We start from the raw sequence: 12,326 nt of genomic DNA, 5'->3' as shown, positions 1-12,326 counted from the left end.
GTTGTGCTGGTGGACTGACCTAGATCCTCAGCCCTGAGTGGAGGTTGTGCTGGTGGACTGACCTAAATCCTCAGTCCTGAGTGGAGGTTGTGCTGGTGGACTGACCCTAGACCCTCAATCCTGGCTGAAGCTGTGCTGGTGTACTGACCTAGATCCTCACCCCTGCGTGAGGCTGTGCTGGTGGATTGACCTAGATCCTCACCCCTGAGTGAGGCTGTGCTGGTGGATTGACCTAGATCTTCACCCCTGAGTGACGTTGTGCTGGTGGAGTCACCTTAGATCCTCACTCCTGGGTGGAGCTTCTGCTGGTGCGCTGACCCTAGATCCCTGGCTGAGGTTATGCTGGTAGACTGTCCTAGATCCTTACCCCTGACTGAGGCTGTGCTGGTGGGACTGACCTTAGATTCTCACTCCTCAGTGGAGCTTGTGCTGGTGTGCTGACCCTAGATCCTCACCCCTGACTGAGGCTGTGCTGGTGGACTGACCCTAGATCCTCACCCCAACTGAGGCTGTGCTGGTGTGCTAACCCTAGATCCTCACCCCGACTGAGGCTGTGCTGGTGGACTGACCCTAGATCCTCATCCCTGGCTGAGGCTGTGCTGGTGGACTGACCCTAGATCCTCATCCTTGACTGAGGCTGTGCTGGTGGACTGCCCTAGACCCTCACCCATGACTGAGGCTGTGCTGGTGGACTGACCCTAGATTCTCATCCCTGGCTGAGGCTGTGATGGTGGACTGGCCCTAGATCCTCATCCCTGGCTGAGGCTGTGCTGGTGGACTGACCCTAGATCCTCATCCTTGACTGAGGCTGTGCTGGTGGACTGACCCTAGCTCCTCAACTCTGAGGCTGTGCTGGTGGACTGACCCTAGATCCTCACCACTGGCTGAGGCTGTGCTGGTGGACTGACCCTAGATCCTCAACTCTGACTGAGGCTGTGCTGGTGGACTGACTCTAGATCCTCATCCTTGACTGAGGCTGTGCTGGTGGACTGACCCTAGATCCTCACCGCTGGCTGAGGCTGTGCTGGTGGACTGTCCTGGATCCTCACCCTGACTAGGGCTCTGGCAGCACCATGCAGCCTCCCAGGATAGTCTGGCTCCTGTTGGCAGAGCCCCTCCTCTTTCTCCTATCTTCAGATCAGTGCTGTGGAGCTCTGAGGCTAGGGGATTCTGGAGTTTCCAGCTGCTGGTGAGGGGAGAGGGCAGGCAGCAGATCCTGGAGAGTGAGATGTGATCTGCAAGCCTCGAGACATCCCTGCACCCCAGCAAAACCCAGGGTTGCTGGCCTCCTTGGTCCTGACTTCCTCTCCTGTGGATGTCTGGTTCTAGCTTCATGGGGAATTGGCACTAGAAAAACTCAGGCCTTTGTGGATGGAAGCCAGAGTTTCTGTTGCCAGCATGGAGCCCAGGGTGCCCAGGCTGTCCATCCAGGTGTGCTGCCCAGCTCCCGTACCTGAGTCAGGAGATGCCCCTGGTCAGGCTGGTGAGGTGGGCGGGGTGGGGGAGGGGCCCATGGATCTCAGGAGCAGACTCTGGGGCTGTGGGCTCATGCACAATGAGACCGCAACACCCTTGGCAGACTGGCTCCCAGGAAGGTCCTGGTTTCTGTTTTTATCTAGGAATGTTTCTCACTGCCATTTAGACTTGAGCCCACCTTGGCTGGTGAGCAGGGAGGCTATGGGGTGGGAAGACAAGTTTCTGGGTATTTCCTACCCAAGTATGGGTCAGCGTGGCTCTGCTAGGAGGTTTAATGCATTTATTTATTCACACATTCACTACCCAGAGTGCTTGTTATGGCAAGGCCTGTGCCAGTGCCCCAGGCGCACAGAGGATCTGATGGGGTCTCTAGGCCAGGGAGCTTATCAGTTACTCCACGGGATGGGTGGTCAGTGCCTCACTAACACTGATGGGATAAAATAAATTGCCTAACAAACTAAGACTAGCTGAGAGCTTCTGCAACAGGTAGTCCTCCCCAGAAAAACCAGCTCTTTCCTGCACTTCTGCACAGCCTCTCCCACCCCACAGACACTCCATGGCCCCACCTCTGGGTGGGTTCTGGTTACTGGGACGGCAATGTTGGCTTGGAATGTGTGGCCTCACCTGGAGCTCCTTGGTCTCCTTTCTGTCCTGGGACTCCCACAGGGCCTGGAAGGGTGTTGGCCTCTCCTGGGTCACCTCTTTCCCCAGGAGGGCCTGGGAAGCCTGGGTCTCCGTGGATGTCAGAACCTGTGGAAGAGTTATAACAGCAGCTGATGTCGGTGTTTCCAACCATACAGTTGACTTTCCTAAATGAAAGAACAGCTTGGGGTGCCTCAAAAGCAAAGAAACAGAGGCAGCCATGGTGATTTCAGCTTGCATTGCAATATATGGCCTCCAGGTCACAGGAGCTGAGATTTGGAAGGGATCTTACAGAGATCACAGTGGAAGCCCTTGGCTCTATGGATAAGAGGATCGAGGCCCATCAGAGGGTCCAAATTCACAGAAACAGTGGGTCAAGGAGCTGGGACCCCTCCCGGGCCTCTAGGCTCCTGGGGCCTTCTCTTCAGGCTATGCTTAATTAGGTTTTCAAAGTAAACACTATCTAAAGTCTTCCCCCTTCTCCTATCAGGTGCTCATCGCCATCATGGCAGGGAACAGCAAGACAACTTGACGAGGATTTCCCGCCACTCGCCCACTGGAACTGGAATGGAGTGTTAATGACACAGGAGTGCGTGAATTTACATGTAATATACACACATACAAATTCACCTGTAGACAGAGCAATATTTGGTTATAAGAAATGTCTACAAACAGCACATTCTAAAAGCAGCTTTAGGATTATGGGTGCTTTTTTTCCTCTTAAATGTGTTAATTTTTTTTTTTTTTTAAGACGGAGTCTCGCTCTGTTGCCCAGGCTGGAGTGCAGTGGCGTGATCTCGGCTCACTGCAAGCTCCGCCTCCCGGGTTCACGCCATTCTTCTGCCTCAGCCTCCTGAGTTAAATGTGTTTAAATGTGTTAATTTTTTTTCTCCACTGAACATAAATAATTTGTATAAATTGAAAAGAAAACAAGGTTATCTTTTGAAAAAAAGACATAATAATAAAATGATTCCCCACTTAGTGCCTGATGTCCTTCAAATGTTATTTTATTAGTCCTATAATAGATTTCAAAATTAAATGAAAAGACAAGGACATTAAAATTTAGGATGAAAATAGCTGAATTTAAAATAAAGAAGTTCCAAGAAGCTGCCAAGCCTTCCTGCACTATGCTATCTCAGCTTCTTGGGGAGGACAGGGTTAAAGGGAGGCCTTCTGTGGGAAAGTCTGATGATCCTTTTGAGGAATAAATCAACATCCAGTTGCTGTTATTATACCCTGGAAGGGCTCAGGATGGAAACCTTATTCTGCCATTGGCTTTTGGAAATAATGAGGCTTTATATCCCCATTCAGGGAAAAATGTGTGCTACAGTAGTTTATAAAATAAGCCAGAAAGTGCTATGAAAGTTGTTAGTTTCTTTTTCCTGTGGAATAAGAAGCCCTTGGTTTGCCTTGCTATGGACTGATTGTGTCATTCTCCCCAACCCCAAAGTTCCTAAGTGGAAGCCCTAACTCCAGTGTGATGGCATTTGGAGCAGGGGCCTTTGGGAGGTGATTAGCGTTAGGCCAGGTCATGAGGGTGGGGCCCCAAGATGGGGTTACTGCCCTTATAAGAAGTGACAGGGGAGAGCGGGTGCTCTCCCTCGTGAGGACACAGCGAGCAGCCAGGACGCGGCCCCCCCGGAACCCGAGCACGCTGGCATGCTGATCCCAGCCTCCAGAACTGGGAGGAAACCCATTTTGGTTGTTTTTGGCTCCCAGCCTGTGGGTGCCCAAGCGCTATCACTGTCTCCAGCATCAGAACTGCCCAGGGGCAGGTGGAGACCGCTGGCTTCCTTATGCCAACGAAATGAAAGATCACAGACAGGCAATGGGCAGAGTGAATATTCCAGACACCTGAGGGGCGCAGGTGCATCCCACCCTCCCCACGGTGCTGCTGAAAAAGCAAGGACTCTATTTCTCTCTCCGTCTAAAAGCCTGATGAGTCCATTCAACCCAGCAACTGGCTTGAGAAACCGATTCTTAGGGATCACGTCTTAGCAGCGTACAGGACCACAGGGCCGGGACCCGCCCCTCACGGCCGATCGCATAGCACTTCAGGAAGCCCACCCTGCTGAGACCCTCCCTTCCCTGAAGTCTGGAGGGCAGACTCAGCACAGAGTCCCCACCCTCGACACCTCTGCGTGGGACTCGGGGCTGGGACGGCACAGAGTACCTGGGGATCCTGGAAAGCCCTTGGTGCCTGGCAAGCCGTGTAAGCCGCGGATCCCACGGAGTCCCGGAAAACCTGCGGGGGTGTCACTCATCGTTATTTATTTCACCTGCGGGGGTGTCATTCATCGTTATTTCACCCGTGGGGGTGTCACTCATCGTTATTTCACCCGCGGGGGTGTCACTCATCGTTATTTCACCCGCGGGGGTGTCACTCATCGTTATTTCACCCGTGGGGGTGTCACTCATCATTATTTCACCTGTGGGGGTGTCACTCGTCATTATTTCACCTGTGGGGGTGTCACTCATCGTTATTTCACCCGCGGGGGTGTCACTCATCGTTATTTCACCCGTGGGGGTGTCACTCATCATTATTTCACCTGTGGGGGTGTCACTCGTCATTATTTCACCTGTGGGGGTGTCACTCATCGTTATTTCACCCGTGGTGGTGTCACTCATCGTTATTTCACCCGTGGGGGTGTCACTCATCATTATTTCACCTGTGGGGGTGTCACTCATTGTTATTTCATGTGTGGGACAGCACAGGGGGTTCTGGGTGGGAGAAACCCTCAAGATAACTCAGATGTGTTTTGTTGGCTCTGAAACTGTCACCTGATACTGTCACCCATACAATCCTGCTAAAGCCCCACAAATAGGAAGCAGCTAAGCCACACGCTCAACTTACACGACATGTAAACTAAGCACTCTTATGTTATCTAGGAACACCATTGAACTGGAACACTGTCTTCATAGAATCTTTTTAACAGACTCACTAGGCCAGAAGGGGCCTGGGGAGTGACATGTCCCATGCCTCTTCTTGACGCCTGGCCACTGCTGTATGTTTGGTTTGTAAAAGCTGCTTGGAACAAATAGTCCGGTGTCATTTCCATTCCCTCTGGATTTCTGAGGGTAAATATTTCTAAAGCAGGACACAGCAAACAGGTGGCAATTCCTTCTGTTACGTGGGCAGTGAGCATGGCAGGGTGGCCCGTCTCGGGGCTCTAAGGGGGCCCCGGGGGTGACCCGTGCAGCACAGTGGTACACTGAGGCTGCTCCTGCACCCTGATCTTGCTGTGCGTCCCTGTGTGACGATGACAAGTGGACCCTGAAGCCTCTCTGGGAGGCTTTCATTCATCCTTCTGGGAGGTGAAGCCCTGGGCAGATTTGTGCATCTGGCTTGATTCCCAGTTGCCTGGGGCGCCAGTATACCCTGTGCTGCTATGTTGGTGCAGACCACCGTAAGCCACAGCAGACCTGCCTTTGCTCTCGTATGGGCCTTAGAAGTCGCCCTGAGAGAGGCTGGCCTGCTCAGTGGTGCCTCCTGCACAGCCCACGACTCTGGGTCTGGGTGACCACGTGTTTTACGTGACCTTACCTGGTAAGCCCGGAGCTCCCGGCCAGCCATCATCTCCTTTGCCACCAGGCAGCCCAATCCGCCCCGGCTCTCCCTGCGACCCTGGAGGCCCAGTCAGCCCTGGAAAGCCTGGGGGTGAACACAGCATTAAGTCTGAGCACACAGGACACCTTGGGCGCTGCCTGGTGAGGTCCTGGCAGGAGGGGCAGCCGCTCTGGGAGGGGCCGAGGGCCGGAAGGGCTGCAGTGCCAGCTGGAGGAGAGATTAGAACTGTCCCTCAAGCTGGGGATGCAGGTGGTCTTAGACCCCACATACAAATTCAATAGGATTTGCTCAGCCTTGCCAGAGAGAAAATAGTGTGTAGTTTTAATTGTCGCCCTATTATCCAAATAGACGTCTGGAGAGGACCCTGAGGCAGTGCCTGGAGAGATGAGCCTCTTGGCGTTCCCCGGTGCTGAGTAAACACAGAAAGCAGCAGCAGCAACAGCAGCAACAGCGTGGGAAGCCAGCCCACTGTCCGCTCTCCTTCTCTAACCTCGGATGTTCATAGGGGTTTCTGCATATTCAACGCAAGCAAAGGGATCCCTTACAAACTGTTGGCTTCTATATGAGAGATAGAGGCTCAACTGAAGAGGCACTTCTCATTCACCCCCATGCTTCTCTCCAATTCTCAGGTCTCCCCCCAGCCCAGGTGGTTGTTTCTCTCCATGCCATCAGCACTGAGGAAAGCTCCTAAGCTGGCAGCAGGCACGAGTGAGCTTCCAGGGTTGGGTGTGATTGGAGGAAATTGACAATGTTGGCCGCCTTTGTTCTGGGGTCTCCGGAGGGCCTGCCTGAGGAAGGCTGTGTGGCTGCGGGAGATTTTACCTGTTTGTCCTTTAAGTCCAGGAGGGCCTTGGACTCCAGTCACGCCTGTTATCCCAGGGAAGCCGATGTCACCTTCTGTTCCCTTCTCTCCAAAGAATCCCTTCAGACCTGCAACCACAGACATGCTGCTTGGAACAAACAGACACCGCGCCCCCTGGGCGCGGTGGGAAGCCCACCGGGGTTCCCTGGAACCCCGGCTCTAGGATGTGCAGAACCACACTGCTGCTCCTCCAGGAATGGAGAGAGGCATCCAACCGTGCTCCTTCCTTAGCTGATTTTTAACCTACTTCCTCCCTCTGAGCCTGCACTAGCCAGCTTCCAAGGCAGCACCCATGCACCCATGCACCCCTCACTGTCTTAGGGAAAACAGGACACCCCCAGGGATGATGGGTACAGCTGGCCCCACCCTTCCATTGTGGGACCACAGCTCTGAGATACCGTCTTCTGGTGATGGATGCAGGGGAGGCTCCACTCCAAAGCCTTTCTGGGCCCAGAGTTTAACAAAAACCAAAATGTTCAAAGGTAACAGCAAAAATAATTCTTGGGTGGGGGTAGCGTCTCTTCCCTGACATATTTTCAGTTGAACAAGTGAAGGCATCATTAGAGACGCGTGGTAATGATGGTCCACGTTTCTGTCTTTATAAACCAAATGGCCAGACTAATGGCCTAGGGTGGCAGACACAGCCAGTCCAGTGCCGGATGGCTCAGCAGTACAGAGCTCCCGTCACTCAGGAGGAAGCCACCGGGACCCAGGTCACAGATAACAAAGGAGCCCGGGAGGGCTGGTAAACAGAGGCGCCTATTTCCCAGCGGCGGTTCTCTGATCCTGTGCTCAACTGAACACGTCTTTCCATTCCAGAGCAATTTCTAGATAAAGAACTGGCCCAGCAGTCTCCCCACTGGCCAACCCTGGACAGACTCCTTCCCTCCCACCAGGGCCAGCCCTGCAAGCCCTTGGGGCTCCAGCAACTTGAGCAGTGTGGGGTCCCCCCAAAAGAAAATCCCCAGGAAGAAGAAAACTATCACAGTCCCCTTGAGACGTCACTGCAGGCAGGAATTTAGGAGTGGAACCTCAGTGATGTGCAGAAGGGAAGGGAGGCACTGTGCCGCCCCAGGCTCCCCCAACTCGCTTGGGCTGGTCAGCTGCCTCCATATCTCTCTCAAGCGATGGCCTGACTCCCTCTCCCCCTTTCCTGGACCCTTCGCTGTTTCTGAGACGCTCGGGTCAGCGACCACCTGCTGCACGCCCTCAGGTGTCCCGGGAGTCAGGGTGCTAGCTGGCTTTTCATCAGTTACACTTTATGGACTGCAGTGATTCTCATCCACCGAGGGTCCATTCTGGCTTTTTTCAGTATCAAAGAGAGAGACAGAGAGAGAGAAAGACTTCCTGATTTTATCTTCAGATTTAACTTAATTAAAAATGACGGTCTTTCTTGCACATTGGACTTGAAGACCTCATTCACTATCAAGTGCTTTCTGGTTGTTACCGAATTTGATCTGTTTGGCAAGTCGGGCTCCTAGACAAAGGCTCAGGGCTGTTGTTGAAGATGAAGACACGGAAAATAACTTGCGTACCTGGTATTCCAGTGGTGCCCCGCTCCCCCTTCAGGCCTGGTCTTCCTGGTAAATTTATAGTGTCCCCGATGTCACCTGTTACATGCAAAAAAGATGGCTAAGAACAGGACTTTCCACTGGGACGTTGTGAGTTTTGCAACTTCTTTTTTGTTATATTCCTAACAAGAATAATTTGTTTTAAAATAACTAACAGCACTTGCAGGTCTGAAATTGGCTCACATGCTCAGAGAGCTCTGAATTGTGGACTCCCTGTTTTCACTGGACGGGCAACACTCACCGAAATCACCAGTCGCGCCAATCTCGCCATACAGGCCTGCTCTCCCTGGGGCACCTTTGTCACCCTAAAGACAGACATGAACCATCTTAGAAGGCTGTTAGCGAAGTCAGTTGTAACTCTGAAGTCAGCTCACTTATTTAACTATCCAGCATGCTAACGACAATACTCAAGGTTTGTGATCTTGTCTTTGTGGAAAACTCGAGTTTTTTAGTGTGTATCATAGGCGGTTTGCTTAGCTGTTCTTTTTGTTTATTTATTTATTTCTTTCTTTGAGACAGGATTGCACTCTGTCACCCAGGCTGGAGTGCAGAAGCGCAATCATAGCTCAATGCTGCCTTGATTTCCTGGGCTCAATTCATCCTTCCGTCTCAGCCTCCTGTGCAGCTGGGATTACAGGTGTGAGCCACTAAGCCTGGCTGCTAATAGTTTTTAAATTTTTAGTAGAGATGGGCTCTTGCTATGTTGCCCAGGCTGGTCTTGAACTCCTGGGTTCAAGTGATTCTCTCTCCTTCGCTTCCCAAAGCGCTGGGATTACAGGCGTGAGCCACTGCGCCTGGCCTTGCTGTTCTTATGGAACTGTGAAGTGATACAATGAAACAAGCTTGGCAACTGCATCATAATGAAGAGCATCAGTGCCCCAGGTCTCCATCATGACGGTGTGGTGATGTCAGCGGCGGCGGTGACTCTGACCACATCCTCGCTCCACCATGCTTTCCCGCACGCACATGGTGGACCCCGTCTCAAGAGCGTATTCACGCCTCATGAAAACCCTGCCAGGCAGGCACCGTTACTTCCCAACGACAGGCAAAGGAACTGAAGCACAGAAAGGTTTTGCTTAAGGTCACTCAGCCAGCAAGTGGCAGAACCGGGATTTCAATTTGGGCAGCCAGATTGCAGAGCTTGCTCTCTAGATTATAACACAGATATGGGGCTGTGCGCCTCCATCTGTGCACAGAGGGAGACTTCTCCAGAAAGACATAGGTGGCTGGTAAGGAAATTGGGAAGATGCCTGAGTTGCTCGGTGGCTTCCTGGAAGCTCTAGTTTTCCCCTCCAGAGTGGCTTCCTCCCCAGAGGGAGCATGAGAGTTCTGGTCTACCTGGGTGCCACTAGGAGTTTAGTACTACAGCATCAATGTACAAGCATGGCCTAACATGAGTCGCTGCAGTATTAATACAGCTAGGCCGGGGGTGGTGGCTCAGGCCTAGAATCCCAGCACTTTGGGAGGCCGAGGTGGGTGGACTGCCTGAGGTCAGGAGTTCAAGACCAGCCTGGCCAACATGGTGAAACCCTGTCTCTACTAAAAATACAAAATTAGCTGGGCGTGGTGGCGTGCGCCTGTAATCCCAGCTACTTGGGAGGCTGTGGCAGGGGAATCGCTTGAACCAGGAGGCAGTGGTTGCAGTGAGCTAAGATCATGCCATTGCACTCCAGCCTGGGTGACAGAGTGAGACTCTGTCTCAAAAAACAAAACAAAACAAAACAAAAGCTCCTTTGTGGGAGGAAGGGGGAGGGTATCCACAGTCTGCACCTTTGTTTAGATAATGCTCTATTTTTCTTTCTCAAAGCTTTTCTGAGGCAAAACTTAAATACAGTAATGTCCACTCATCTTAAACGCACAGCTCAATGCATCTGAACTCGTGTGTCACTGAAAGACACAGAACACTGTCCGCACTCTATGACAACCCCACCTGAAGCAGCCATGCTCCCGATACCCCATCTAACAGCCTTGTCAGTTCTTGAACTTCACATCAATGAAACTGAATCGTGTACTTTTCTGTTTCTGGTTTATTTTGTTCAACATAAAGTTTGGAAATGAAGTTAGGTTGTTGGATTTTACCAAGAATTCTCATTTATTGCTGTGTATGGAGATAAAATGCACAGATAATGCTGTGTCTGGTTAGAATATACCATGTTCATTTATTCTTTTCCCTGTTGATGGACATTTGGGCTGTTTCCTAGTTTCGAGCTGTTATGAATAAAGGTCCTTTGGATGTTGTAGGTGTCTTTGGTAGAAACAGGCATCTTTCTTTTTTCTTCTCTTTTTTTTGAGACGGAGTCTTGCTTTGTCACCCAAGCTGGAGTGCAACGGCGCAATCTCGGCTCACTGCAACCTCCGCCTCCTGGGTTCCAACGATTCTTCTGCCTCGGCCTCCCCAGTAGCTGGGATTATGAGTGTGCAGCACCAAACCCGGTTAATTTTTAATATTTTTGGTAGAGACGGGGTTTCACCCTGTTGGCCAGGCTAGTCTCGATCTCCTGACCACAAGTGATCTGCCTGCCTTGGCCTCCCAAAGTGCTGGGATTATAGGCAAGAGCCACTGCACCTGGCTGGCATCTTTCTTTTTTAAGGTGACCTGAATAGCACACACAGACTGGCTAGAAGATTCTCTCAGCTGCAGATTTTGGGAGTGAGGGGAGGAAGACCCCTGAAGAATTCTGTACACCGACACACAGGCAGGCCCTGGCCTGCTACTAAGGGTTCACACTGTCAGGCCTCTGAGCCCAAGCTAAGCCATCATATCCCCTGTGACCTGCACGTACACATCCAGATGGCCGGTTTCTGCCTTAACTGATGACATTCCACCACAAAAGAAGTGAAAATGGCCTGTTCCTGCCTTAACTGATGACATTGTCTTGTGAAAGTCCTTCTCCTGGCTCATCCTGGCTCAAAAGCTCCCCTACTGAGCACCTTGTGACCCCCACTCCTGCCTGCCAGAGAACAACCCCCCTTTTTCCTTTACCTACCCAAATCCTATAAAACGGCCCCACCCCTATCTCCCTTTGCTGACTCTCTTTTCGGACTCAGCCTGCCTGCACCCAGGTGAAATTAACAGCTTTATTGCTCACACAAAGCCTGTTTGGTGGTCTTTTCACACGGATGCGACTGAAACACACCAAGGGGCCCAGACCTTCTGATCTGCTCCAAATGTGCCCATCCCCCTGGGAAGGCCAGCAGTGTGCTGGGGACTGTGAGAATACACTATCTTCACATGAACGAGGCTAGAAATGGAATTCTAGGAAACGGAATCTATGGGGAGCCACGCTGTGCTATGTTATATACACTGTCTATACAGCACTCAAGAAAACTGCAAGGTAGCTACTACCTTCATTCTGCAGCTGAGGGAGAAGGTGTGGAGAAGAGAGCCCTGCCCAGGGTCAGGGCTCACCAGTTACCATCACAACAGCGTGTCTGGCCCACGTCAACTGCTCAACAGACATCCGCTGAACAAAGGCTGAGTGAACGGTGGCCCGGATGGGAAGCCAGGCTGCCGGGCCCAGGTCTACGCTGTGATTTGGCCATGGGCTCTCGGGCCTGGTGTCACTGATGTGCTCAATTTTAGAGCTCTGATCTCTGAAAATTCAAGCTTTGTTCTCTCAAGGCCGCCATGAAAAATGCAGACAACATGCTTCACCCAGCACAAGCCCGCAGAAGGGCCACGGCAGCCGGGTGGACTCACATCACATCTGCACGGTGTCCAAGTGCAGCAGCTCCTTCCAGGGCTGTGTGGACCCCACCAAGCCTGAGGCTGCCCTGAACCTGCCGCTGACACTTTCACCCTAGCAAATTCCAGACCAAAGCATGTCCATTCACAAGCAAAGGGGAGAGGAGCTCACAGAACAAGGGGAGTAAAAGACGCCCACTCACCCGGCTTCCTATGAATCCTGGGAATCCCGTAATTCCAGGGGGGCCAGCCACCCCAGGGAATCCTGGCAAACCGGGGATGCCGGGGGCTCCGATGTCTCCCTTGACTCCTTTGATGTGGCCGGGCCTCCCAGGCAGCCCAGGGATTCCTGACAGCCCTGGGATGCCTGGCATTCCTTGGATACCTGCAGGTAGACCCTGGTGTGTAACACTCTGGTGAGGATGCAGCACCCGCCCTCCAGTTTTCAATTTTGCAGCCTGGATGCATTTTGCTGTCCTACGTGCTGTGAATCTTTTTTTTTTTTTTTTTTTTTTTGAGACG

The 12,326-nt window shown here is 52.1% G+C and overlaps 1 protein-coding gene across 2 annotated transcripts in view; it reads right to left on the bottom strand.

The window, feature by feature from the left end:
- COL4A2 (collagen type IV alpha 2 chain) overlaps positions 1-12,326 on the bottom strand; it is a 207,688-nt gene that overhangs the window by 15,736 nt on the left and 179,626 nt on the right. For both annotated transcript variants that reach the window (XM_063792318.1, XM_001136859.6), the window contains exons 34-40: positions 12,008-12,189; positions 8,361-8,424; positions 8,084-8,158; positions 6,509-6,616; positions 5,663-5,770; positions 4,292-4,363; positions 2,101-2,226 (exon numbers count right to left, since the gene is read on the bottom strand). In XM_063792318.1, coding sequence (XP_063648388.1) covers positions 2,101-2,226; positions 4,292-4,363; positions 5,663-5,770; positions 6,509-6,616; positions 8,084-8,158; positions 8,361-8,424; positions 12,008-12,189 — 735 coding nt within the window. The remainder of the gene's footprint in view (positions 1-2,100; positions 2,227-4,291; positions 4,364-5,662; positions 5,771-6,508; positions 6,617-8,083; positions 8,159-8,360; positions 8,425-12,007; positions 12,190-12,326) is intronic.

The sequence above is a fragment of the Pan troglodytes genome, chromosome 14, assembly GCF_028858775.2.
Source record: "Pan troglodytes isolate AG18354 chromosome 14, NHGRI_mPanTro3-v2.0_pri, whole genome shotgun sequence".
NCBI lineage: Eukaryota > Metazoa > Chordata > Mammalia > Primates > Hominidae > Pan > Pan troglodytes.
Note: the sequence above shows the minus strand (reverse complement) of the source record. Positions and strands in the feature narration are given on the sequence as shown.